The 27,375-nt window shown below is 35.7% G+C and overlaps 3 protein-coding genes across 3 annotated transcripts in view; 2 read left to right on the top strand and 1 right to left on the bottom strand.

The window, feature by feature from the left end:
• The first annotated feature begins 10,162 nt into the window (after positions 1-10,162).
• Positions 10,163-12,561, top strand: nfkbiaa (nuclear factor of kappa light polypeptide gene enhancer in B-cells inhibitor, alpha a). The gene is made up of 6 exons (XM_048208519.1): positions 10,163-10,447; positions 11,100-11,205; positions 11,297-11,504; positions 11,597-11,685; positions 11,790-12,047; positions 12,160-12,561. The coding sequence occupies exons 1-6, from the start codon at positions 10,206-10,208 to the stop codon at positions 12,190-12,192; spliced, it is 936 nt and encodes a 311-aa protein (XP_048064476.1). The 5' UTR covers positions 10,163-10,205; the 3' UTR covers positions 12,193-12,561.
• A 1,814-nt stretch (positions 12,562-14,375) lies between these two features.
• Positions 14,376-21,115, bottom strand: psma6b (proteasome 20S subunit alpha 6b). The gene is made up of 7 exons (XM_048208509.1): positions 20,920-21,115; positions 19,205-19,299; positions 18,928-19,009; positions 18,691-18,846; positions 16,765-16,943; positions 14,748-14,842; positions 14,376-14,539 (listed from the first exon to the last, which is right to left on the bottom strand). The coding sequence occupies exons 1-7, from the start codon at positions 20,993-20,995 to the stop codon at positions 14,482-14,484; spliced, it is 741 nt and encodes a 246-aa protein (XP_048064466.1). The 5' UTR covers positions 20,996-21,115; the 3' UTR covers positions 14,376-14,481.
• LOC125279048 (uncharacterized protein C2orf81 homolog) overlaps positions 20,541-27,375 on the top strand; it is a 101,486-nt gene continuing 94,651 nt past the window's right edge. Inside the window, exons 1-2 of the mRNA XM_048208516.1 lie at positions 20,541-20,555; positions 23,821-23,853. The gene's annotated coding sequence lies outside the window, so the exon portion shown is untranslated. The remainder of the gene's footprint in view (positions 20,556-23,820; positions 23,854-27,375) is intronic.

The raw sequence follows: 27,375 nt of genomic DNA, 5'->3' as shown, positions 1-27,375 counted from the left end.
CATACGAAAATTTCTGGACTCGGTGTGCAAAGACCTCAACTTGCGTTACTTATTTGAAAAAGTAACTCAGATATTTTGTTAAGAGTAATGGGTTACTTTACTTAAAAAAGTAATCTGATTATGTAACTCACATTACTTGTAATAATGCGTTAGCCCAAACTCCGGTTATTGATGTGACAGTATATGATTTAGGAATATAACACATTAAAGATAGATAATCATTTATACTTCAATGAATTTGTTGCACGAGGTAAAACACACATTTAAATATGTATTTCTGTTCTGATGTTGCTTTTAGGTTAGTGTGTAGCCTATATAAAGATTGAAATACAAATTTGAATGTATATTATGACATTATAACCTTGCAAAGATTAGAGCATTTGTAACCCATACAGGGTAAATAAAACATTACAGTGGGTACGGAAAGTATTCAGACCCCCTTAAATTTTTCACTCTTTGTTATATTGCAGCCATTTGCTAAAATCATTTAAGTTTTTTTTTTTCCTCATTAATGTACACACAGCACCCCATATTGACAGAAAAACACAGAATTGTTGACATTTTTACATTTTAAAAAAAAAAAGAAAAACTGAAATATCACATGGTCCTAAGTATTCAGACCCTTTGCTCAGTATTTAGTAGAAGTACCCTTTTGATCTAATACAGCCATGAGTCTTTTTGGGAAAGATGCAACAAGTTTTTCACACTTGGATTTGGGGATCCTCTGCCATTCCTCCTTGCAGATCCTCTCCAGTTCTGTCAGGTTGGATGGTAAACGTTGGTGGACAGCCATTTTTAGGTCTCTCCAGAGGTTCTCAATTGGGTTTAAGTCAGGGCTCTGGCTGGGCCATTCAAGAACAGTTGTGAAGCAACTCCTTTGTTATTTTAGCTGTGTGCTTAGGGTCATTGTCTTGTTGGAAGGTAAACCTTCGGCCCAGTCTGAGGTCCTGAGCACTCTGGAGAAGGTTTTCGTCCAGGATATCCCTGTACTTGGCCGCATTCATCTTTCCCTCGATAGCAACCAGTCGTCCTGTTCCTGCAGCTGAAAAACACCCCCACAGCATGATGCTGCCACCACCATGCTTCACTGTTGGGACTGTATTGGACAGGTGATCAGCAGTGCCTGGTTTTCTCCACACATACCGCTTAAAATTAAAGGCCAAAAAGTTCTATCTTGGTCTCATCAGACCAGAGAATCTTATTTTTTCTTGGCAAACTCCATGGGGGCTTTCATGTGTCTTGTACTGAGGAGAGGCTTCCGTCGGGCCACTCTGCCATAAAGCCCCGACTGGTGGAGGGCTGCAGTGATGGTTGACTTTCTACAACTTTCTCCCATCTCCCGACTGCATCTCTGGAGCTCAGCCACAGTGATCTTTGGGTTCTTCTTTACCTCTCTCACCAAGGCTCTTCTCCCCTGATAGCTCAGTTTGGCCGGACGGCCAGCTCTAGGAAGCATTCTGGTCGTCCCAAACGTCTTCCATTTAAGGATTATGGAGGCCACTGTGCTCTTAGGAACCTTAAGTGCAGCAGACATTTTTTTGTAACCTTGGCCAGATCTGTGCTTTGCCACAATTCTGTCTCTGAGTTCTTCAGGCAGTTCCTTTGACCTCATGATTCTCATTTGCTCTGACATGCACTGTGAGCTGTAAGGTCTTATATAGACAGGTGTGTGGCTTTCCTAATCAAGTCCAATCAGTACAATCAAACACAGCTGGACTCAAATGAAGGTGTAGAACCATCTCAAGGATGATCAGAAGAAATGGACAGCACCTGAGTTAAATATATGAGTGTCACAGCAAAGGGTCTGAATACTTAGGACCATGTGATATTTCAGTTTTTCTTTTTTAATAAATCTGCAAAAATGTCAACAATTCTGTGTTTTTCTGTCAATATGGGGTGCTTATTAATTACAACTTATTAATTGTACATTAATAAGGAAGAAAATGAACTTAAATGATTTTAGCAAATGGCTGCAATATAACAGAGTGAAAAATTTAAGGGGGTCTGAATACTTTCTGTACCCACTGTATATTGTATTATTTAAAAATTGGGTCACACTTCTCGCAATCAACTATTAGCTACGACTTTTGCCTCAATAAACTATGCGTTATTAATAGTTAGTAAGGTGATTGTTAAGTTTAGGTAGGGATTAAGGGATGTAGAATAATGTCATGCAGAATAAGGCATTAATATGTGCTTTATAAGTAAACAGCCAATATCCTAATACTAATAAGCAACTAGTTGATAGTGAGAATTGGACCTTAAACAAGTGTTACCGAAGTGTTACAAAAAATTGTATTTGTACTGTATATGGTTTTATGTAAATTGTAGTATTACTATAATATATCACCACCTTGGAATTATAAGGTTCTGTCTGCATTCTGAGCAGTTTAGAGATATTGAGCTTCAAAGTTTTTGCATTCCATTCAACTTTTTGTTTTCTAAATAAAAAGTCCCAAAATATACACAACTTTTAAAAAATCACATAATGTAAATAAGTTGTCACAGAATAAAAAAATGTGAATAACTAAATTTTTTACAAAAAATTCAGATAGAACACTATAATTCCAATGTGACGATATGATGTCAAGCATCCATTTTTTGATTATGTTGCATGGTATTCAAAATGGAGAAACATTGTCAGAGGGACTTCTACAGAAATTCTCAGATGTGTAGGCTGCAGGGAACCCTGCAGAGACCCTGTTAGTGGAAACACTCTTCATGATCTTTCCACAATACATCACTTACTGTATACTCTTTTCCTTCGAATCATTATAACAATTGACAACTGTGAAGCCTTTTACAATGTATGGTCAGATTTGGTCTTGCTGACTCAAATGTAGATATATGACAGGCGTAAAGTGGGGAAAAGGCCACTGGGTTTTGTTATGTCATGCTATGCTGTACAGAGAATAACAGCGAGTAGATTAGAACTTGTGGCGTCATGAATGTCAGTTTAGTCAATTTTGCTTCATCAGACTATTTACAGGAAACTATACTGTCCATTATGAAAGAATGATGAATTTCCTTGAACTGTTAATAGAATAGAAAAAGAATATACAGTGTCAAAAAAAAAATAAATATTGAAAAGGTAAACAGAAAGTTTTAAACAAAGTCGACAAAGAATTAAACTGATTTACATTTTCAAATTAAAATTTTAACTCAATGTGCATAGTAATAATAATAATAATAATGAATATTATTAATAATAGTTACACTTTATTTTAAGGTGTTTATAATAAACACCTTTAAAGGGGACCTATTGTGCCCCTTTTTACAAGATGTACAATAAGTCTCAATAAGGTGTCCCCAGAGTGTGTATGTGAAGTTTTAGCTCAAAATACCCCACAGATAATTTACTAATATATCATGTTAAAATTGCCACTTTTTGGATGTGAGCAAAAACACACCGTTTTTGTATTTGTATCCCTTTAAATGCAAATAAGCTGTTGCTCCAGGCCCCCTTTCCAGAAGAGGGTGAAGTTTCAAATACTCATGCTCCGCCATACCGGCAACAACAAAACAGGACAATCTCACACACCAAAAATGTCAGAAAGGGCATTCATGTGCAATTTTTAACTAGGAAACTCTTGTTTACGATAATTCCGACAGCACATGAGGGCAGCATCAGTTCTTGGATATGAAGTTTTGAGCACAAAGTCTTGGTAATGACCCATGTTTCAGGGTCAACCTTTTTGAAAATCCAGCGTTGAACAGACCCTCATTTGTGAAGCAGTCTGGCATAAAATGATTGGTGCAAACATACAAGACTTTACCTACTTTCTTATGGACATTTCCTTCAAAAATTAAATTCAACCACGATGTCCTCAGTGACTCAGATGGCGGGAGACTATTGAGACTCTTATGTGCATTGGTACATCCCAAAACACAACATTTGTAATGCATCTTTGTCGCAGACATTGTAAAACTCCAGCTGATACAGCGAGGATACAGAAATGACGGAACTCTGTGCTTCTCACTCAGGGCTGTGTTTATGCTAATAGAGTGGTGGAACTAAGTCACTTTGTAGGCCAATTGGCAGGTTCCCTCAACAAAAACCCAACAGAATTTTCACATAGGCTTTTGGATTATCGCAAAAAATTAGTTCTGTGATATTTGCACGATTTGTCCATCACGACAATTTTCACAGATGAACACAACTTTTATGAATTTTGAAGCCTAAATGCAGTCGCCAGAAGCAAAATGCTAAAGGTAGGCTATAAGCGAAGTACACCACAGGTCGCACAATTCCAACGTCATCAAACACTACTCTTCCCACAACTCTTTCAATCTTTATCTAAAGACATTTTCTCCTGAAAGTTTGAATTAGAATAGTTTGTAACAGCGCAGTTATAAGCATAACTAGGCTGTACATGTTTGGCGTGATGACGTTTAATTTCGTCGACAGCCTCTGTAGTCCGACAAAATCCCTTTCAAGGAAAGTCTGTTCACTCAGCGGCCATATTTGCAATGCCTCTGGGCAGCTACTTCGGGCATCCAAGACCAAGTCTATCTATTTGAATGGGGGAATCCTGAAATCTCAAAAACTGCTTGGTGAACTCACAAATCAGCAGCAAAATCTGACATGAACTGTCCCATAAATGTTGTTTCTTATGCTCATATAGTGTTAAAAAGCTTTCTTTTCAGGCTTGACGAGCCAATTTGCCAATAGCCAATATAGTCCTAAGCGCAAATCTCAGGTTTCTATGGGAACCGGTGACTCTACAGTGATGCAATGACTTCATCAATCAGCGATTGGCTCTGTTTACTTAGAAGACGGGACATATTCCGCCATATTACGCGTTACAGTTTCTCCCATTTATAACTAATAGGAGTGAACCGTCTTTCTGATTTAGCCACTTGTTAGCAACTGGTCATTTTCAAGATGTAACAGCTTCAAAAAATCACAGGTAGGAATACTGATGCATTTTATGTCATAGAATAAAACGTGAAAGTATCTTGAGCTTGTGTTCACCACGGACCTTGTTTCAGCCATTTAACCAAAAACCTATTAAAAAAAAACACTGACTTTGGGACGATGGAACTGGAAGTGCTAAAATGCTAACTCGATTCCAGGTTTTGGCCTATAAAAATGTGTCACATTTCACAGGTATATTCTCCATCTATAAATGTTAGAAAGGCATGGAAATATTTCCATTTTGCTGTCAGGAATGGACGAGTCTTATCCAAGCGAGTTTACTACACACTTCATTGAACGAGTAACGCCGCGCACATGCGCGCCAAACAGACAGCGTGCAATAGAGTGCCTCAGGGATGATGTGTTTTTGTAAGCAAAACCCGGAAGCGAGTTAGCATTTTAGAACTTCCGGTTCCATCGCCCTAAAGTCTATGGGTTTTTTGAATGGGTTTTTGCTTGAAATCGCTTGAAATAAGGTCTGTGGTTAACAAAGCTTCTAAATATTTTCACGTTTTGATCTATGACATAAAACACACCAGTTATAACCCGCTTGTGATTTTTAAACCTTGTGTCTTAAAAACGGCGGTTGCTAACAAGTTGCTAAAATGGACTTCCTTTGGCGGGGACTTTAGACGTCATCATGACAAACAGGAAATTTGGATATCATTTCTAATGAAAAAGTGGATAAGTATTCATACACAGCACAGATCATAATCAGCGAGCATGTTTTTAAATAAAGTTGTTTTTTAAATAAAGTGTGTGGAAGTTTGGTGGTTGGAGACCTTAATCCGCGACCATGGTGTGCTGTAGTCCGTTTATAGCCTACTGTTAGCTTTTTATATCTGATGACTTTATTTAGGCTTCAAAATGTATAAATGTTGTGTTACCTTGTAAAGATTATCTTGGTGGACAAAACATGTAAGTGTCATAACCCTTTATTAAACACAGAGCTTGTTTTTTGCAATTTTCCAAAAGTCTATGGGAAAAATGCATAGGCTTTCGATCGAGGGAACCCGTGCGCCGCTAACTTCCGGGTTGGCCTACAAAAACACGTCATCTCTGAGGTACTATATAGTGAAGGAGAGCCATAATTCTGACTAAAATATACATTTAGCTAAATATTGTTGTTGCTGAATAATAAATGTGCCATATTTAGAATTGTAAGTCTACAAGTAAATGTATTTTTTTTTTTTGATAGCAGTAACTGTAAAGTGACTATTGTAATGGGGTAATCAAAATAGCCTAATATAATCTGTGCTTTTGTTTTCATATATTTTCATTTTTAGTTTATTGAATTTAACTTCTGCTTTAAAAGGCATTATTTTTATTTTTATATTGTAATGTTACAATGTTAGAATGTAATGTGATTTGACCCTTTTTGCAGATATATAGCATAAACTACATGGCTACATTCACTATATTTGTTTTCATAACCTTTAATATGAACATTGTTTGCATATTGCTATTCAGACAAAAAATACAGATATGATTTTTTGGCCATATCACCCGGCCCTCCCAGGAGAAAAAAAAAGTACATTTAAATATAGTACTTAAAGTGCTCTATTTTCATGCACTAATTTTGTACTTAATATACTAAAAATTCTTCTTTAGTACTTCTTAAGATATCTTAAGAACATCTAAGTATAAAATATATTTAGTTACCATTTGTTAGTACACTATGGGTTCAAATGTACTATAAGTAGTATCAAAATACATTTTTTAAATACAGAGATAGTATATTAAAAGCACATTTAAGTTCATATTTCACATTATGGTGTCTCAAAATAGCACAGTTGAGTACACTTAGATGTTCTTAAGATATCTTAAGAAGTACTAAAAAAGAATTTTTAGTATATTAAGTACAAAATTAGTGCACAAAAATAGAGCACTTTAAGTACATTATAGAAATGTACTTTTTTTCACCTCGGCTAATTGCATGTAATTATGCATAATTTACTGTTATTGCTACAGAAAGTACATGCAACATATGTAACAAGAACATTAAAATAAAGTGTTCCGATAATCATTTTTATTCATATTTTTTCACCAACGAACAAAAAGTCTCCCTTCCCCTTGTGGGAAGAAATAGGGGTGGTTCCCTATTAAACCACCCTGATATGTGTATTCTAAATACTTGCTAAAAATGCTAAAAAACCACAGAAAAAAAAAGCACTTAAATCTGTGCAAACCAAACCAAGCCCTTCTAAACTGAGTCATCTGACATCGTGAAAGAGCAACACAAAAGTAACTTAACATGCAACATTCCACAAAAATGAATAACGTAACATTACAATTAGCAACACGACATTAACACAAAGTACTTTGTTGGACTTAGGGGGAGGTAAAACTTGAAGCGTGGGTGGATCTTGTAAAACAGGTTCTGGAACAAGTGGTTTAAGGGTTTTCCTGGTATGCGTATTCTTAAACATTTGAAGGATTCTTGCTCTTTGTTTATTCGTGGACTTGGGTAATTTGCAGAGTCTCGGAGACACCCCGAATACCACCATGAACAGAAGCTGGATCATGACTCACTGTTTAGGCTAAGAACAGGTCTACCCCAGATTAACACAGCCCACGCTCTGATCTTTAAGTGTTGTCAGACTAAGAATAGTGGGTCAAACTGTCGTCCCACACAGGGTTACAAATTCAAACCTGGACCTCACAAAACTCCCTCCATTCAGAACGGAACTAAATCCTCTGCATGTGCATGAAAAGACACCAAGATCGAAGCAGTAAATAATTCTACACACACACACCGTACATTCAGTACAGAAACTCCTTCCAGGACTGTAGCCAAATTAGAACAGTATGTGCATTCAAGTTCAAACCTGTATGTGTGACAATCCAGGGAATGTTCTAGTACTTTCGGTGAATCTACTTTCCCTGAACTCAGACTGAACTCAATGTTTGGAATTCATGAGCATCATTTCAATGATGCATTTCAATTACTTCACGATAAAGCAAGCGAGACGCAACAAGGTGTGACACTGACATCCATCTTGACGCATGTCACAGTATCGCCATGGTGACATAAGCATTGTTGGTAGAAACGGTTGCTATTGTTACGGCTCCTCCTTTATGCAAACAGAGCTTCAGCAGTTTCCAGTGAAGAAAGGTTCTGTAGACAGTATCACAATAGTTTTATTTACCTAGACTTTCCATATTCATTTTTTTTTTTGGCTTGTCCACCTGTCTTGCTCTGTTTGAAGAGGTGGATATGAAACCAGACTGATACTGCAGTTCATACAGAAGACAAATGCATATTTTTAATCATGTGAATGAGGGTAAATACATTTCAGTAGGTGATTTGTTACATGATATTTCTGCTTTAAGGGACACTACAGCAATGTTGTCATGGAAAATACTAAAAAGACATGAAATAAGATGGTTGCCGCTAGAAAATTTGAAGGGGGAGCCCCGGAAAAAAAAAAAAAAAAGTGCAGGGGAATATCGTGGGACCCCCTAACCTGAATCATGTGGAATATTCAGGGGCCTTCCATGTGGGATGTTTTACTTCAGTTACTTTAAACTGACTCAGCCCTTCTTACCTGCTTCACATTCATGTATTTATTGATTCTGAAATGGTTTCAGAATTTAATAGAACCGGTGTCTTTGTTACAGTGTAATTATACATTTAATTACTTTGTAATACTGCATGTACTTACTATAGGGTTATATAGGATTAGGGTTTGGTTTGGTTTAGTAATTATGCATGATTTATAACTGCATGTACAATATATGTAACAAAGACACTGTAAAATAAAGTGTTAACCAAATTTACTATTAAGAACTTTGCATTTTAAGGAGATATAGAGATATAATGTTTGAATGCCAGTACAATAGATATGAAATATGTAAGCAAGTTACATCTGCAAGCAAACATCCTGATGTCAAGGTTTTTTTGTTTGTTTGTTTTTTTTCTCAGAATTTTAATACACATGTCTGAACCATTTTTGCAATACATTTGAGGAACCAGGCCTGCCTTGATCTGTACTAGACGCCTTACATCTGATCAAAAAAAGTCCAAGAATGCTTCTCAGACAGAATTTGTGTCAAGGTGATTTTTAGTGGATATATAATAAAGTCAGTTCCCCTTGTAAGTTCCCACATGCGTTCTAGCAGAGTAACCACAGTTCATAGCATTAACCACATGCTCCACTAACATATTTTTTAAACAGAAAGTCTGCAAATATATATATATAGAGAGAGAGAACACCTTTCAAGCAAGGCTTTTTGCAAAAAAAAAAAAAAAATTATATATATATACAACAGTTCTGTAGTGGTTAAACATGAGACATAATTCAATTTGAGTACATTAAACGGACAATCTTTGGTCTTATTAATCTATTATTTGTTCCACAGTAAGTCGAATTGTGCTATGTTAAATTTTATAATAATTACCTTATCCTTTATATAGCATAGCATATTGGCTACAACTAGACGGGACATATCAGACGAAGACTCTTCTTGCTCCCTTTATAGACATAGTGTTTTTGTATATACGTAGGCATATATTGACCCCAAAAATTACTTATGTAACAAATTATAAAACCGTAATATAACATAAATATAATATAATATAAATATAACTAATATTAAATATAACACCTTATATAATATTATATATAATATAAAGCATTTTGCAAAAAACATATGTATATAATTATTTTTTTGCAAAAACTTTGCTTGATATATATTTTTGTTATATTACAATATATGTAACAAATTATAAAACCATAATATAATATAAATATGTATAAATGTTTTTTTATTTTATATTTTAGTATATATATATATATATATATATATATATATATATATATATATATAGGTGTTATATTACATTATATTCATGTTATATTATTGTTTATAAAATTTGATACATAAGTAGTTTTTAGGGTCACTATTGGCCTTCATATATACAAAAACAAACAAACAAAAATAATGTGGATATCAAGTGCTATTTTCAGCTGCATATATATTTCCTGAATTATTAATAGTCCCCTTCCTCATGACTTTCATTCATGCGCTCTTGTCATTCATTTTACCCTTGAGTTTGGCTTACTGCGTACCAGGTAGGCTACATTTGAATGTGTAATAGGAAAATACAGATTTTCATTCTTACTTCGCGGAGTCATCTTGAGGGAAATTCTCTAAATAAAAGCCCGCCACGAGTTCCCCTTTTCAAGATGTGTACAGATGGAAATCCCCTGATGTAAAGCTAGCCTATAAAAGGCGTCGCGCCGCCCTCTCAGCACACTTCACTTCTGACTGCAAGCGTCGCGACATGGATGTACACAGAGCTGCCATTATGAACTATATGGATTGTAATGTTGATGAAATGGATACGAAAAACAGGAAAGTGCAACACTGCGAGGATCGCGTCGATAGCGGCGTGGATTCGCTAAAGGAGGACGAGTATATGAAAATTGTGGAGGAAATGGAGAGTTTGACTTTGCCAAACCCAAGTGCAAATCCAAAGGGGATGTGTGAACCTTGGACACAAGAAGTTACTGAGGATGGAGACACGTAAGTTTAACTTAAAATAATAATAATAATAATAATAATAATAATAATAATAATGCAGTGCGAGCAAGAACGGAATTTAAAGTTAGTTTAAAGTTAATGCAACTGTAGGCGAATATTCACCAACATTTACTTCAGAGTTTGGAGGGTCAAAAAAAATTCATTTCATTAAATGAAACAAAGTTAAATCAAAACAAATGCATTTATTTTTCCCTTTACTTGATTTAAAAAAAAAAAAAAAAAAAAAAAAAAACCCTGTTGGGACCAACTGAGCAATTTTGATTCTGCAGTTATAATTGTATGCAGGGGAAAATATTCTAATTCACTTTTTGAAATTTGCTTAGAGAAGTTTTATGCAAATAGTTTTAACTCACGAGATATTGCTAAAGTGCGGAAGTAAACAAATATCGTTTTGGAGCAGCGCCCAAAGTGGGAGGAGCTTGAGAGACAAAGTGCGCAGGCAGGAAAGTCCCTGGCGCGCGGCCAAGCGCAGATAATGTATCAGATGTGTGGAGCCACACTGGTTGGAAATAACCTTAAAAACTCCATTCTTGCGAAACGGCCGCCTGCTCGTACTGTGTGTCTGCTAAACCACATCCTCTGAGAGTGTTCTTAAAATATTTTCTAAAAAAAACCCTCCCACATTATTTTCCAGGTATCTTCACCTTGCCATCATTCACGAGGCGGAAGATTATGCCATCCAGATCATCAAACAGTGTCAGAATGACCCATTCTTGAACAGACAGAACAACCAAAGACAGGTAATTGAACCTCCATGAAGAAATACTCACTTGAACAATGCGCCAAAAAAATAAACTAATAAACTAATCAACGTCCAATTACCATCCTCAGACTGCACTGCACCTCGCAGTCATCACAGAACAGCCACACATGGTGGACAGGCTGCTAAAGGCCGGCTGTGATCCCCGGCTGGTCGATCAAAGCGGAAACACGGCCCTCCACATCGCCTGCAAAAGAGGGTCGCTAGCTTGCTTCTCAGTACTCACTCAGATTCAGACTCAGCATCTGCGCTCCATTCTCACCTTCCCAAACTACAGCGGTAAGTCAAAGTCCCTCACGACCAAGTCACAATAGTGAGCCAGTGGCTTTAAAGTGCAGTTTTTAAAGTATTATCCTTCGTTTTTATCACAGGACATACGTGTCTCCACATAGCAGCCATTCACAACTACCTCTCAATGGTGGAGAGTCTGGTCCAGCTCGGGGCAGATGTAAACGCAAAGGTACGTTTGTACGCCAATTTTTCTTCAGTGAATGAGTTTAGAATACTCTCCAGCTTCATAAATGACTTGTAAAGAGAACTGACCATGGTGTTTATCGCGTTCAGGAGCAATGCAGTGGCCGGACGTCGCTCCATTTGGCCGTAGACCTGCAGAACCTGGAACTGGTGCACTTGCTCATTGCTTTGGGGGCTGATGTCAACAGTCTTACCTACGGTGGATACACGCCATACCACCTGACCTTCGGCCGACAGAACAGCGAGATCCAGAGGCAGCTTTTCAACCGGACGGCCCAAGAGCTCAGGGCGATGCCAGAGAGCGAGTCGGAGGAGAGCGACGAGGAGAGTTCGTCTGATGATGAATGTGTAAGTTTTCTTGCATTCCAGCCTATTGTTAGCATTCATTTGGGAAATTGCGGGAAAGTCATTTTAAAAGTTCTTTATATTTATATCTATATATGCATCTTTTTTTTTATAGATGTATGACGACATCCAGTTCTGTGGGAGATAGTCTGGCTATCAGGACAACATTGCCCATAATCCAAAGCAGCAAAGGCTGTAGGTGCTGTCTCAAGGTCTGTGCCAGGGGGGAACCCTGACCCAGGACGCCAATCCCTCGACGGGACTCCACAACGTGGAAAAGAGCTGCCCCCCTCGGGGACATGATAGCGGTGGTGCTGTTAAACATGGAAAGAACCGGACCAAAAACTTTACCAATATTCTTGAAGCCAAAGACTTGGGAAAATATGTATATTTTGTGAATATATAGAGATCTATTTTTATATTTGTAAATAACTCAAATGAAACACTTGTCAATAATGTTTATAGTCTATATATTGCACTGTGAAAATATTTTTTACATTAAAAAGAAAGAAATGAATTCTGAGTTGGGGTGTTTCTTGCGATGAATGTGCTGGAGTGATTTCAGAAGGCGTGGAAATTTTCTTGAGTTGTGAAACTTGTGAAAGAACATGTAAACCCCTGTAGTGGTGGAATTCCAGCACATAGTGGTAGTTCAGAAAAAAAAAGCCCTCGATGTGTACTGTAAGTGCTATCATTTCCTTTCTGGAACACATGAGTCACGTAGATGCGTCACTTATAGTTTGAATAAAATTCCTTGGGTCTGCTGAAATGGAGTCACGTATAACTGACTCATGCTTAGTGTGAAGTTCCCCACATGATAGAACACCTGACCACTAAAGGTGTGTGAGGTTCAGAATCATAAACACACAATGGATCAGTGTAATTTATGGATTGTTCAGATGGCCACCTAATTCATAGTCATAGCTCTCTTTTTTATTAAGGAATTAATCATGTTTCTGGAGACGGATGAGCCAGGGATTTTGAATTTTAGGGAAATTCCATTGCTTTGTTCTCCTGACAATGAGTATTACAGGAGCTATTAAAGCCATTTGGAAAGATTTCAATATGACATACGTCATGATCATCCACAACAATGTCACATGGTAAATTCCAATTATATATAAATATATATAATTGGAATTTACCATGTGACGGTGTTGTGTGCATATATATATATATATATATATATATATATATATATACACACACACATATAGTACCAGACAAAAGTTTGGAAAAAGTTTTTGAAAGAAGCTCATCAAACCTGTATTTATTTTATTAAAAATACAGAAAAAAACTAATATTGTGAAATATTATTACAATTTAAAATAATAGTTTTCTATTTTAATACACTTTAAAATAGAATTTATTTCTGTGATACAAAGCTGAATTTTCAGCATCATTACTCCAGTCTTCTGTGTCACATGATCCTTCAGAAATCAATCTAATATGCTGATTTATTATTAATGTTGGAAACATTTGTGTTACTTAATATTTTTCATAACCTGTAATATTTTTTTTTTCAGGATTCTTTGATAAATAAAACGTTACACAAGAACAGCAATTATTTAAAACAGAAACTATGTAGTATGTTGGATGTTAAATTGATAAGTTTTAGTAAAAACTTATAAAAATATATAACATTTATTTCTGTGATGCAAAGCTGGATTTTCGTCACAGTTGAGAATCCGAAATATTTATTTATATCTATATATATATCTATATATCTATATATATTATATAAAATGCACTTAAATGCTAATTTATAAATATATTCATTGTTCATTGTTAATTCATGTTTGTTCATAATACATCAACCACTGTTCATTTCTGTTTATAATTTATATGACTTTAAATGTTAAAAATATATTAGTACATGTAGAAATGAACAAACCAGGATTAATGGATGCTGTAAAAGCTTCATGATATCTTTACTTAATCTGATTTTCTAATGTTTTTTTCAAGCATGTATTTGTGGACCAGATTTACTGTGGGAATTGCGTAGTATCTGGTTAAGGAAAGAACACTTTTTAAACTAAACAATGAGACGATCAGATGATCAGGAGTGTGAATAAACTCTAAAGCACATGTTTCCTTGCCTGATCATCTCTAGTCAGCCCCAAGCGACTCTTAGTACACTTAAGACGCTCAAAGTTCACAAATAATTCCACGAAGCGAAAACGATTTGTAAACCATTTCCCTGTTGTCAAATCAGCCTGGGAAAACACTGGATGCAGCGAAAATGAAAGATATTAATGCTGGGGATTTCCCTAGCTAAACATTCAGTCCTCATAAGAAAAAGAGAAAGAAAGAGTGCTGGAATCTTACAAATATTTTTCTCAAAATGTATTTAATGGAACGGGGAATTTACATAAGAACAAAAGCTCTGAATGGGATCCTACGTATCTCGAACACTGTGAGCAGCACACCGGAGATCTCAGTCCCTCTCGGACAGACAGACCAAATGAGTATCCACCTCTGACTCTGACAGAATCCTGAAACAGAGCAAGTCATTTCAGCTGCCAAAACTACGAACGATATATGCAGTAGTATAATATGCATCTGACATATCTGAAGCATGTTGCATCATTTGACGAATATCAGTACTGAAGCGAATGACTGCCTTTCTAGAACTGGTTTCCTGTGTAGAGCAGAGACTGCAGAGCTCTCAGTGTAGAAGAACATGGTTTTTCTTCCACCCACCTGAATTTCGGATCCTCTGCCGTGACGACGCCTATCTCCAACTCAGAAGGCTTGAAATCGATTGACAGCACGGTTGATAAACAAGTGATCGCCGTCTGTGGATGGAAATCTTTTATTAGTGCAAATGTACGTGTTTGGCTTCAGGATATATACAATATACATATCAGTACAGCACACGTCCTGAAAACTAAAATCTTTTCTTTAAATGTAAATTAAAATCGTTTTATATCATTTTTAAAGAGCAGACTGTTGATTTCGAAATACAAAACTTACCAACACTCCCTGTTTACAAAGAAATTGTGTAATAAATCAGGGAACAAGCTTATATAAACAAATCTTTCTGTAATATCTTTAACTACATTATTGAGCAAAGCAAGTATAGAGGAAGTTGATATTTCCATTCCTAAGAAATTGTGCTACGGTGACTAGACACGGATCTACTAAAAACCACCTTGGGAACAGATAAATGTAATTAAAATAAAAAAAAAAATTATTAGTTAGGATTAGGCCTTAGTTCAATAAAGGTAGTATTTAAGTAGCTTTTATAAACATACCCTAGAAAAAAACATTACTGGTGTGCTTCTAAAGACAAAACAATTTTAAGATATGTCAGTGCAAGTTGCTTTCAGTTAAAACAGCTCAAATATGCATTTTAGTCTGAGACTAGCTTAAGCCTCTTCTGTGAAACTGGGGGAAAATTGTGATTGTTTCTCATGGGGATGTAAGGTATTTTCAAGATTTACAGGGGCTAGTCGGTGATTTTATTGCCGTCTAAATCCAGAATGTCAGTGTTTTTCTCCCACCACCCACGTAAAAATCCCCAGTCGAATTACCTACTGTTTTTTGACAAACGCCAAAGTTGTGTGCTAATTTAATTGCCGTACGAATCCAATTTACAAGAGGAGCTCAATTCAAAAATCACCGTACGATAACTGTCACACTTCACTGTAATTTGCATGCATTTTAAATATGTACACTTTTATTACTGAAGTGCTACAGGACCAATATTTCATCACCACACCACCTCACATAAACATTTGAAATGGGCAGTAATAGCAATACAATTTTAAAATTCATTTTATACAATTATATACATTGAAAAATATAAACCAAGCAGCTCTGTTTACCTCATGTTAATAAAAGGCTGCATTAACTTATTTCCACTAATTTTCATATCAAATGCGAGACAGAAAACTATTTCAACTATAGCGTGTCTATCTTCCAATTTTATACATGAGATTTAAATAATCACATAAATTATAAATAGGACATTACTTTTCTATTATTAAAATAAATATGAATTTATTCGTATTATTCCACGAATATGACATTTTATTTACAGCAAACAATCATGCGACCACGTGAGATGGTGAGACTTTTGTTTCTGTAATTAGGCTCAATGTATCAGATATCTGCTTTCAAATAGAAAGAATTATCGGTTATCAGCCAAAATGTTCAAATAGGTGGATCCCTACAAATATACAAAAATAAAATAGTTTTTAACTCACTAGGTATTTTTAATTATATCAGTGATAATAAACAGGACACGTTGTCCACCTAACTTTTAACGTAAGAGCGGCACGTCCTTTGTAACTTGATTGTGTCGAGGCTTCCAGTCCCATCCGCTTCCAGTTATTTTAGCTGTACAAAAACTGTTCGTTATGCTGCCTGATTTTGCAATCGTATTATTTTAATTTAGCATTGTAACGATTAACACTGCTTTTTAGCGCAAATTATTTTACCATTTACTGCGTTTTGTTATTCTTCCAGTTATTTTCCTATAGGGGCAAATGGATCGGCACATTCACAGAAAAACGCTTACTTCCCTGCTGAAAAATAAGCTGGATAAAAGCATATTTGCTGAAACCTGATGTTTAAAAGACAAAAATAACATTTTTACCTACAGCATACTGCTAAAATTAAATTATAAGCTGTGTGGGCAATGTTAGCAGCTGGTATCAATTCTGATGAAGCTGTATAGAAATGTCTTTGTGAACTGTAGACTGTTCTGATGTACCTCAACTGTCTGCTCAAAGGTCCAATCGAGTTTCTTCTTGACTTTTTTCTCCAGGAAGCTTGTAGCCTCTGTTTGCTTGACTCCTGCAGCTGTGGCCTTGAACCCACAGTAATAACCTGCCGGGTCACATTTGTACACCTGCGGCCCCAGCTCCTCATCCAGACCAATCACAATCATGCCTGGAAACAGAAACAATACACAAAACTTAAAGGAACTTTGCAGTGCAAAATGCAATGTTAAAGTCACCATGAAATCAAAATGGACAATTCTTGTTTTTTTATGGAATATTGCAGTATTTATTATAAATGATTTATCTGTGATCCAGTGTTATTTTAGTTTTATTTGTTTTTTTTTTTTTTAATATTTTGAATTAGATTTTATATTTTCATTTTTCATGTTAATTTTTAGTAATTTCCTTATGTGCTTTTGTCATTTTATTTTATTATTATTATTTTTTTTAAATATTGCTATTTATGTTTAATTAATTTTTTTAGTTTTAGTTAATTTTAGTTTTTATTTATTCCCGTAATTTTAGTGCTTCAACAAACTTATTTTGTTTTAATGGCAAGGCTACAATTTCTAATTTTTGTTTAATTTTTCAACTAATATATTTTATTTTATTTCAGCTTTATTTCAATTAACAGTTTTTAATAGTTTTAGAAAACGAAACAATAATATCGGCCAGCGCTTTCCTCTCAATAACAAAATAAACACCCAACAAAATTGAGAAAATAGCAAGCATTTTTTAAATAAAGTAAAGCATCTGATCATAACAACATGGATATGTTTGCACGAGCTTTGCAAATCGGCACTCTAGTAAAGTCACGTCATGTTTATTTATATAGCACTTTATACAATAGATTGCTTAAAAACAAGCAGCATTACCATATTAAACATCAAAAACAGTGTCGGTGCCTCATTTAATCAGAAGTACAACTTCATTTTCTACTATAAAGCTGCGCTCCAGCGTGTTCATGTTTTCACTCGCGGACATCTGACCTCGATGGACTGAACAGAAGAAATGAACTGAAGAAGATTTCCACGTGAAAGAAGCCGGAGCCTCCACACACACCTACCTATTTCGTAATCGCCACGGACCAATGGTAAGAAAGTGTTTACTAGCCGTAGCAAACTTTTCCAGAAAGTTTGCTTTAGCAAGCTGAAAACGAACTCCTAAAACGAACTCCAAACAAACTTCGTTTTAGCCTGATTTTGTTCAAAATGACGTCACATCAGTTCATTCTTCAATTTCGCGTGAAGTATATCAGGGCCTTTAAAACTGAATGCGTCTGCTCAATTCAGTGTGAGTTAAACAAGAGTCGCAGCACAGATCTGCAGCAGGAGTCAGATTTCATTTATCACATGCCGAGAGTGAGGCGAGCTGACTGACAAGACGATGCCAGAAGATTTGGTTTCAAAGCAAAATGTAAAAGCGCCTATTTGGCAATATTTTGTTATTGTACTGTTTTGTTGTTGTGTTTTTCACTAAGAATAATAATGAATCCACAATTCATGCAATTTCCACCCCTGAAATGCTGCTAATTCGAAAGGGAAAGTAAAAGCGATTTAAATATGAGGTGATTACCCCCCGGTGATACCGGTGTTGTCACATGTCAGTTAACCGGTGGGAAAATTTCCTCACCGTCACATCCCAACTACTAGTTGAATTTCAGATTTAATAATGGCTGTTTCTTTATGACACGTGCTGTAACCGGTAGACCGATAACAACAGACTGGGCCACCTGACCAATCAGAGCAAAGCATTGTTGATTCTTATTATGAGAAAATTAAAGTGTTTTTTGACCTTGCATGCATGTAAACCTATTGTAGGAGACCTTTAAAACAAACTTTTGGAACCTTTTAAAATAGCATAATAGGGGCATTTGAAACTACTTTATAATAATTTAGCAAAAAGTGTTCACTTACAGCAGCCGAGCGGCCTCATCTCGGCATTTTGTGTGTAAACCTGAGAGATGTCAGCGATCCTTTTACAAAGCATGTCTACTGGAATCTCATAACCATACTTGTACTTCCAGTTCGCCGCCTCATAGCGAGCTCGCTGAACCTGAGACCTGCTGTCAGCTGAACGTAAACACAAGACAATAATGAGTGCATCAATTCCAGCAGAAATCATTTCAAGTACAATGTGGATGAGATCTGTACCTGTCATTCCTGACATCACACAGCCGATGTTCTCTGTGATTCTGAATAAATGAGTGACAGTGGAAGAATCGAGCAGCTTATCCTGGAAAATAGAGAATGTCTCAGTTCACCAGCATCAGAAGAACTGAGCTTACCAGTCACATTAATTAAAAGCCCCCTTTTAATTAACAAATTGAATTAAAAGAAATTTAAATTAATGTTAGAATGTGTTTCTTTGTGGGCAGGTTATAACACCAAGCAATTTTGATGGAAAAGCGGTACATGAAAGCAGACTTACTGGGACTTTTTTCTGTGTGACGACTACCGCACAGTCTTTCCCCCGAACAGCAACTGATGTCAGACCACCCTGGTTAATGGCCTTGAATGCATATTCTGTAGGAATTAAGTTAAGTTATTTAGTTGAATATTAAAGGGTTAGTTCACCCAAAAATGAAAATAATGTCATTTATTACTCACCATCATGTCATTCCACACCCGTAAGACCTTCGTTCATCTTCGGAACACAAATTAAGATATTTTTGTTGAAATCCGATGGCTCAGTGAGGCCTGCATAGCCAGCAATGACATTTCCTCTCTCAAGATCCATTAATGTACTAAAAACATATTTAAATCAGTTCATGTGAGTACAGTGGTTCAATATTAACATTATAAAGCGACAAGAATATTTTTGGAGTGCCAAAAAAAACAAAATAACGACTTGTATAGTGATGGCCGATTTCAAAACACTGCTTCATGAAGCTTCGGAGCATAATGAATCAGCGTATCGAATCATGATTCGGATCGCGCGTCAAACCACCAAACTGCTGAAATTACGTGACTTTGGCGCTCCGAACAGTTGATTCGACACAAAAGATTCATAACGCTCCGAAGCTTCCTGAAGCAGTGTTTTGAAATCGGCAATCACTATATAAGTCGTTATTTTGTTTTTTTGGAGCAGCAAAAAATTCTCGCCACTTTATAATATTAATATTGAACCACTGTACTCACATGAACTGATTTAAATATGTTTTTAGTACATTAATAGATCTTGAGAGAGGAAATGTCATTGCTGGTTATGCAGGCCTCACTGAGCCATCGGATTTCAACAAAAACATCCTAATTTGCCTGAATGAACGATGAACAGGTGTGGAACAAAATGAGGGTGAGTAATAAATGACATTATTTTCATTTTTGGGTAAACTAACACTTTAATGCGTGCAATTTACTAGCAAAGCAAATGTATAATTTGGTACATTACAACAAACTGATATAAAAAAATAAAAATAAAAATAGCTTCTTACACTATTAAAAAGAAAATATTTTACCATCATGTTTTGATAGTTGAAACAATAACTGTAGTGACTACAGTATTTTGAGGTTTTGTGTATTTTACAGTGAGCCTCATTTTATACAAAAGCTTGAAAAATAAAAATGCAATTCAACTTTTTGTATTAACAGAAGACTATAATTTACAAGAAAAGAAAAGGTGCATTTTCTTATATGCACCTGATCTTACTGTTCTAATGCAAAGATATATGGCTGTTGCCAAGTTGTTTGTAAATTTTTACACGACGCTATTTTGGCGGAAACTGCTGTTGCCATGGTAAATGTTTGTATAGAAGGAGCCATAAACCAACAGATCTGTCAAGGTAGGTACAACACTGTTGCATTAGAGCAGTTAACACACACTTATAAGACACTGTTAAACTGATATCTGTAAAAGTGTTAAATTAAATTATTACATTAAACATTATTGAACCGATTCTACATCATTAACTCTCTGCTAGTGCTAACGGTCTAGCTAGTAGACTAAATAATATGACTTTACATAAAAAGAAAAATTAGAAAAAACACACATTCAGTTAGAACACATTTTATATGATAGATATAATAACAATACCATTCCATAATAAGCCACTGCTGTAAGAGAGAGTGAATGTGAGCTGATTTGTAGCGACATGACTGTGCACTTACTAGCTGTTATTCAAGTCAAATAAAGTCTTCCGTACTCACCTACTTGATAAAGTCTTCCCTCCGGAGAAAAGATAGTGATGTGACGGTCAAACCCCGCGCTAGAACCCCGAGACATGTTTAAAAGAAGTTTATTAAACGTAAAATTGCAAAAGTGTTGCAGACTACACTGAATAGCAACATGCAGAACGAATGACCCGGAAGCAGTGTGAGGAGATTGTTTTTCCGGGTCAGCATCGGACGCGAAGGTGCGCAGTCATTCTGTTATTATTATTTTTGATAATTTAACAGTGTAAAGAAATTTATTTGCTTTCTCAGTTTTTATATCACACGTTACACTGACACAAATACAAATAAAAAAGAAAATAAATAAAACAATATTCTTTTGAAAAACATTTTCAATTAATGTATTCTGATATGAGACTCCAGTCATACCAGTCAAGCAGTATTGTTGTAAAAAGCACTCTTAATTTAAACTAACTGATAAATTTAACCTGTAATACACTTTAATTTATTTGCAATTAACATGCAATTGAGTGTCTAAAAGTATTACATTCAGTTTGTAGGCTACTTAAAGGGATAGTTCAGCCCAAAATTAAAAAACAAGATATTTTGAAGAACGTCGGTAACCAAACGGTTGATAGAGTACCTCAGAGATGACGTGTTTTTGTTGGCCAACCCCGAAGTCAGCGGCGCACGGGTTCCCTCGATTGAAAGCCTATGCATTTTTCCCATAGACTTTTGGAAAATCGCAAAAAATAAGCTCTGTGTTTAACAAAGGGTTATGACACTTACATGTTTTGTCTATCAAGATAATCTTTACAAGGTAACACAACATTTATACATTTTGAAGCCTAAAGTCATCAGATATAAAAAGCTAACAGTAGGCTATAAACGGACTACAGCACATGGTCGCGGATCAACGTCACCACCACCAAGCTTCCTCACACTTTATTTAAAAACATGTTTGCTGATTATGATCTGCGCTGTGTATGAATACTTATCCACTTTTTCATGAGAAATGCTGTCCAAATGTCCTGTTTGTCATGATGACGTCTAAAGTCCCCGCCAAAGGAAGTAGTCCCTTTTAGCAACTTGTTAGCAACCGCCGTTTTTAAGTCACAATAAAGATTTAAAAAATCACAAGTGGGTTATAACTTGTGTGTTTTATGTCATAGATCAAAACGTGAAAATATTTAGAGGCTTTGTTAACTACAGACCTTATTTCAGGCAATTTAGCAAAAACCCATTCAAAAAACCCATACACTTCGAGGCGATGGAACCGGAAGTCCTAAAATGCTAACTCGCTTCCGGGTTTTGCATACAAAAACACGTCATCTCTGAGGTACTCTATTGACTTCCATATTATTTTCTTTTTTTTCATACTATGGAAGTCAATGGGACTATCAACTGTTTGGTTACCAACATTCTTCAAAATATCTTCTTTTGTGTTCAACAGAAGAAAGAAATTCATACAGGTTTGGACCAACCTGAGAATGAGTAACTAATGACAGAATTTTTATTTTTGGATGTACTATCCCTTTAAGTATCCTTTTCAAGTAAATATAGCCTTCTCTTTTTAAGTTTGCTAAAGTGTTCACAATGGTCAGCTGACCAGTTGTGTCTTGGAATTCAATGTACTAATAGCAGCAATAATAACAACAAAATATGTTTTTCCAGCACTCTAAAGGCCTTACAAAGCCCCTCTATAAAACTTTGAACCTCTAAAAACACTAAATTCTTCATTTAGACATTAGTTGCCATACATAATTTCTGGTTGTTTTTCACGTTGTACACTTTCTCAGAAGTAGCCAAACATTTACAAGGATACATTTGGATCCTCGATAATCTTATCAATTAACGTATACCACAAAGTTACTGAAAACAAACCTTTATATCTTAGGTTTCTTATCCCATGCTTCCAAAGGATAAAATGTATGAATTTGAGGTAACAAGTTCATGACCCCAAACCTCTTGAGTTAGATGTTTGGCTGTCCTGACTTGGCGTTTCAGAAGGCGCTGACCACACGGTTGTGAATGTTCTCTATCTCATCTCTGAATGTTCTGTTTCAGAGAAAATGGTTCAAACTTATCTCATTTCACTTCCTTTAGGTTTTGGTATTTGATTCTTAGAAGCATATAGTTCATGCAGAGAACTCACATGTTTTTAGGCAAAGAGATTTAGGCAAAAAGATGTGCACAATACATTTTACTGTATGTCTTTTCATATATTTATTTATTTCAGTCCAGTTAGTGTGGTTTTGTTAAACCTCACAGAGAGGTAAAAGGAGGAAAGAACAAAAAAAGAATTGAAATATATCAAAAGTATTTGAAGTGCAAAAAGTGGTGCGAAACAGGGCCGTTGTTATAACACCTACCACACTGAAATCCCATTGTGACCCAATTCATCTTCAGAGAGTCAAACTGTGGGAGTATTTCAGAGCGGTTTCCTGCTCTCGCACTACAGGTAACACTGCAGATACAGTTTTGTGATGGTGTAAATCTGGAAGATCGTAAAAACCAGAACACTCATAAAACAAATTCTGACTACAACTAGAATGTGTGTGAAAATGGATTCATTGAAGACCAGTGGCATTTTTAAGAATCAAACTTGAATTAATCAAAAGGAAAAGTCCCTGTTACCACTTCCCATTTTAATCATCTGTAATGAAAAGAGTGAATGAAGTCACTATTGTTGCAGCAAGCACTTTTTACACAACAATATTGACTGCAATTCTAAGCAAAATAGATGACACCTATTAAAGATTCAAAGACGTTTCGCTACATAAAACATGTAACTAATGGTGGATGAATCCTGTATGTATGTATGTATGCATATAATTTACATATTATTTATGGAAAAAATACAATGGAAGTCAATGGGGCCCATCAACTGTTTAGTTACCAAACATTCTTCAAGATATCTTCTTTTGTTTTCAACAGAAGAAGCTCATACAGGTTTGGAACAACATGAGGGTGAGTAAATAATGACAGTATTTTCATTTTTGGGTGAACTATCCCTTTAACATTCCTCCATGATTTACTGCTATTCTAAAGTATATGTAAAATAGTATAAAGTAACTAGATAAAAAAGTTTTTAGACAAACTTTAAGTTGGTTTGAAAAAGCCTAGCCAGAAAGTTTGAAGTAGCTTTAAAAGCTTGAAAGTTTTAGTTTGGTAGTTTTGATAGATGGATAGATAGATAGATAGATAGATAGATAGATAGATAGATAGATAGATAAGTGTTAAGGTACTCAGGGTGGTTGCTAGGGTACTCTGAGTGGTTAAAAGGGTTTAATGTGGTTGCTAGGGTTTTGCTATGTGGTTGCTAAGGTACTTGGGGTGGTTGCTAAGGTGTTGCTATGCAAGTTGGTCTGTCAGCTTTCATCAAACACAATATATAATATGTCATGTGAACTCAAAATGAATGTTTGTTTTCAAAATATGAGGAAAATATTTTTTAAATATGAGAGAAGAACAAAACACTAACTACAGGTTTTATTTACTACACACACACACACACACACACACACACACACACACACACAAAAATGCATAGAAAAATATGAAAAAATGCATAGAAAAAACATAATCAGGTATTAATATTTCATTGGTTCTCTCTTGTTTTTGCATGTGTTCATAATTTCTTTGTTTGACAGCCTGGCCAAAAATGATGTCCACTAATTTGGCATGTTTCATTGCATTATCACAAATAAAACAATTGACTCCAAGCACAACTACGCAATATGCTTACAAAATCTTTAATTGATATTTGAATAAAGGGTAAAGATGCCAATTTTCCTAGGCCGGACATCACTTTTGGCCACTAATATATGTGCTGGGATGGAAGGAACTTAATCACTAATGCTGACTTCACATAAATTTTACAGCAAAATAAAATCAAAAATTAAAAGCACAAATGATCAAACTGAGCATGCTCAGCAGCCTCACCTCCAAGCTTAACATTGTAAGTTGAATATTTTTAAGTTGCTAATACTAAATGTCCAAAAAATTAACTCTAAATACTATTTTATGTAATATAAACTTTTCTACTTTCAGTAGTTCAATCAACCTTTAAAATAGAGTTTGTCTGACAAAATGAAAGTTTTTGTTTTTGTTTGTTTGTTTACAGTACAGGCTTGAAAACTGAACCTCCTCTTTAAATCTCTTTGTTTCTGCCATGCCAGTGAAACATTGTTACTGTATTTGCTCTATTACGTGATCTTGAATTTCACCTATGAAATATGACAAATGATGTCATGCTTTGGTGGAGTCAAGTATGAAAGAACAAGTTTGTTTAACTGAAAGTCATTGAGTGGACATGTGTCATGACATGTTATGGATTTCACATGGCAACGCTTAGTAAAGCCACTGCGAGTGAATCATGGACATCCCAAAATTCCCCTCACACAGTCAACATGAAGTCATTATTTTGTTGACCGAACATGGATTGTGACAAAAATAAATGTGTGGTCAAGACAGGGAATTTAGGGGGATAATATTTTTTTTGGTTTTTGCAGGATGAGCGGTATTGCAGTGTTATATTGTGAAGTGTGGATTAGTGGTTCTTGTTAAATTACTTTTTAGATAAAATTGAATATATATATGTATTTATAAAATTATATTAAATTTTATATAAACACAATATAACACTACAATACCGCTCATCCTGCAAAAGCCAAAATAAAATCATATGTTATAAAAGTTAAAAATAAGGCGTACAAATCATTATCAGTGATGTGTATTTAGTAAGTCTGTGAATGTGTAGTGAGGAACACACCGAATGTTGAATGACATTCACTCTTTTAATTTTCATCAGCTTCCCTAAAATAGTTACAGTTCCTCTTCTCTAAAATCCCCTGAACTTTCCCTGTCATGTTTGGCCCAGGTGCGTGATAATGCGTATCCCAGAAAGTAAGCAAGGCTGCTGAGCGCTTCACCAAAAACAATAATATTGCAGAAACAGGACTTTGATTTGATCAAGAGTTTGTTTAACTATCATTGGTGAAAGTGCAAGCTGCCAGCTGCTTCCCAGAGCAGCAGTACGAGGATATTGTGCTCCTGTCAAAGGGGGGAGATTGGCGGAGGACATGGAGTGGGGATTTACACATCTGTAATTGATCAGCCTCTCAGGGGAATTCCCTTGTGCATGTATCTATTTGCTTTTTATGACCGAGGCGTATAATATAACATGAACCAAACCTCAGCGTGCAAACGCTTTTCTTATAGTGTCAACATCTGCTACTTCTGTTACACCTTCACACTGACAGCAAGTTGTTTTTTTGATGTTTTTTTTTTTTTTTTTTTTGTAGGGAACCAACTTCAAAACATGCACGCCTTCAAAAAAAAAAGCCAAAGCTTACAGCATGCTCTGCTATGTGTGAAAATGGGTATTTGAGTTATGGGAACGGGGCTTTTGGTTGATGCAGTGCACAATGTAGCAAGAGCATTTACCACGAATCTTTGATGTGGGTACGTATATTTTCCCCCAAGACATGAAACAAGACTCAGATCTCTTTTTGTTCCACGTGTGACAATATGTAAAAGGAACCATGCCTCTCTAGGGGCTGTTTTTAAGGGTGTTCATCCAGTGGCGTCAGCAGTACCACATTAGAGATAAGGGGAGTCCCTTTCTTTCCTTTTTTTAATGATAGCTGATTTCTTTTCAATAACGTTTCCTTGAAAAGTATTAGCAGACGCCCCTACCCCAGATCTTTTTTTTTTCAGCTTCCTGCCAGTTATGTTGAAATTTATCTTGTCGAGACACAGTTATAAACATTGCACTGCCTAAAAACATGGGTCAAATATAGGTGCATGCAAATTCACTCTTTGCCAGTAGGTGGCGCTTGTGGGACAGTAGAATTATAGGTGTTACATAAACAAAGCAGCGCTGCCATTCTAAACACATGCGAGCACGAACATACAGTGCTCCTGTTTAATTAATTCCATCATAGCCTTTTAAAGTTTAATCATCACATTTAAGCAATATTGTGATTTCTGTTTTAAAACCTCCTGAAATTAAAATTGAGACTAAAGCAGCACGGATTGAAAACTGTAACTGAATCTGAAACCTTCAGATAACACGCATATTATATCCACGCGAAAGTTACTGAACCCGTGTGGAGCGGCTCTCTCGACCTGTATGAAGTTACAGAAAGTTGTCCATAAATTTCAGTTCTGGCTGTAGGGCTGTCAGTGTTAGCACGTTAACACATGCCTTTAATTCAAAATCCTTAATGCATTAAAATAATTTAACGGAAAAAATGCAAAAGCACTTGAAATCGCGTCATTAATGTTATTTACATCGCGCAGTTAGATCAACAACTTATACGTCTAAAGTTTATCTCACATCTACAATCTACACCTGTAGGTGGACATTTCTATTCTAACCCTTTAACCGATTTCGCTTCGCTGTTTGCGATCAGATCATTTTAATCCGCTAATCTCCAGGAAAGTTTTCAGTCCAGTGATCCATTAAGCAAATTCTTTCAAACAATC

This window comes from Megalobrama amblycephala, linkage group LG11 (assembly GCF_018812025.1).
Source record: "Megalobrama amblycephala isolate DHTTF-2021 linkage group LG11, ASM1881202v1, whole genome shotgun sequence".
In the NCBI taxonomy this organism is placed as follows: domain Eukaryota; kingdom Metazoa; phylum Chordata; class Actinopteri; order Cypriniformes; family Xenocyprididae; genus Megalobrama; species Megalobrama amblycephala.
Note: the sequence above shows the minus strand (reverse complement) of the source record. Positions and strands in the feature narration are given on the sequence as shown.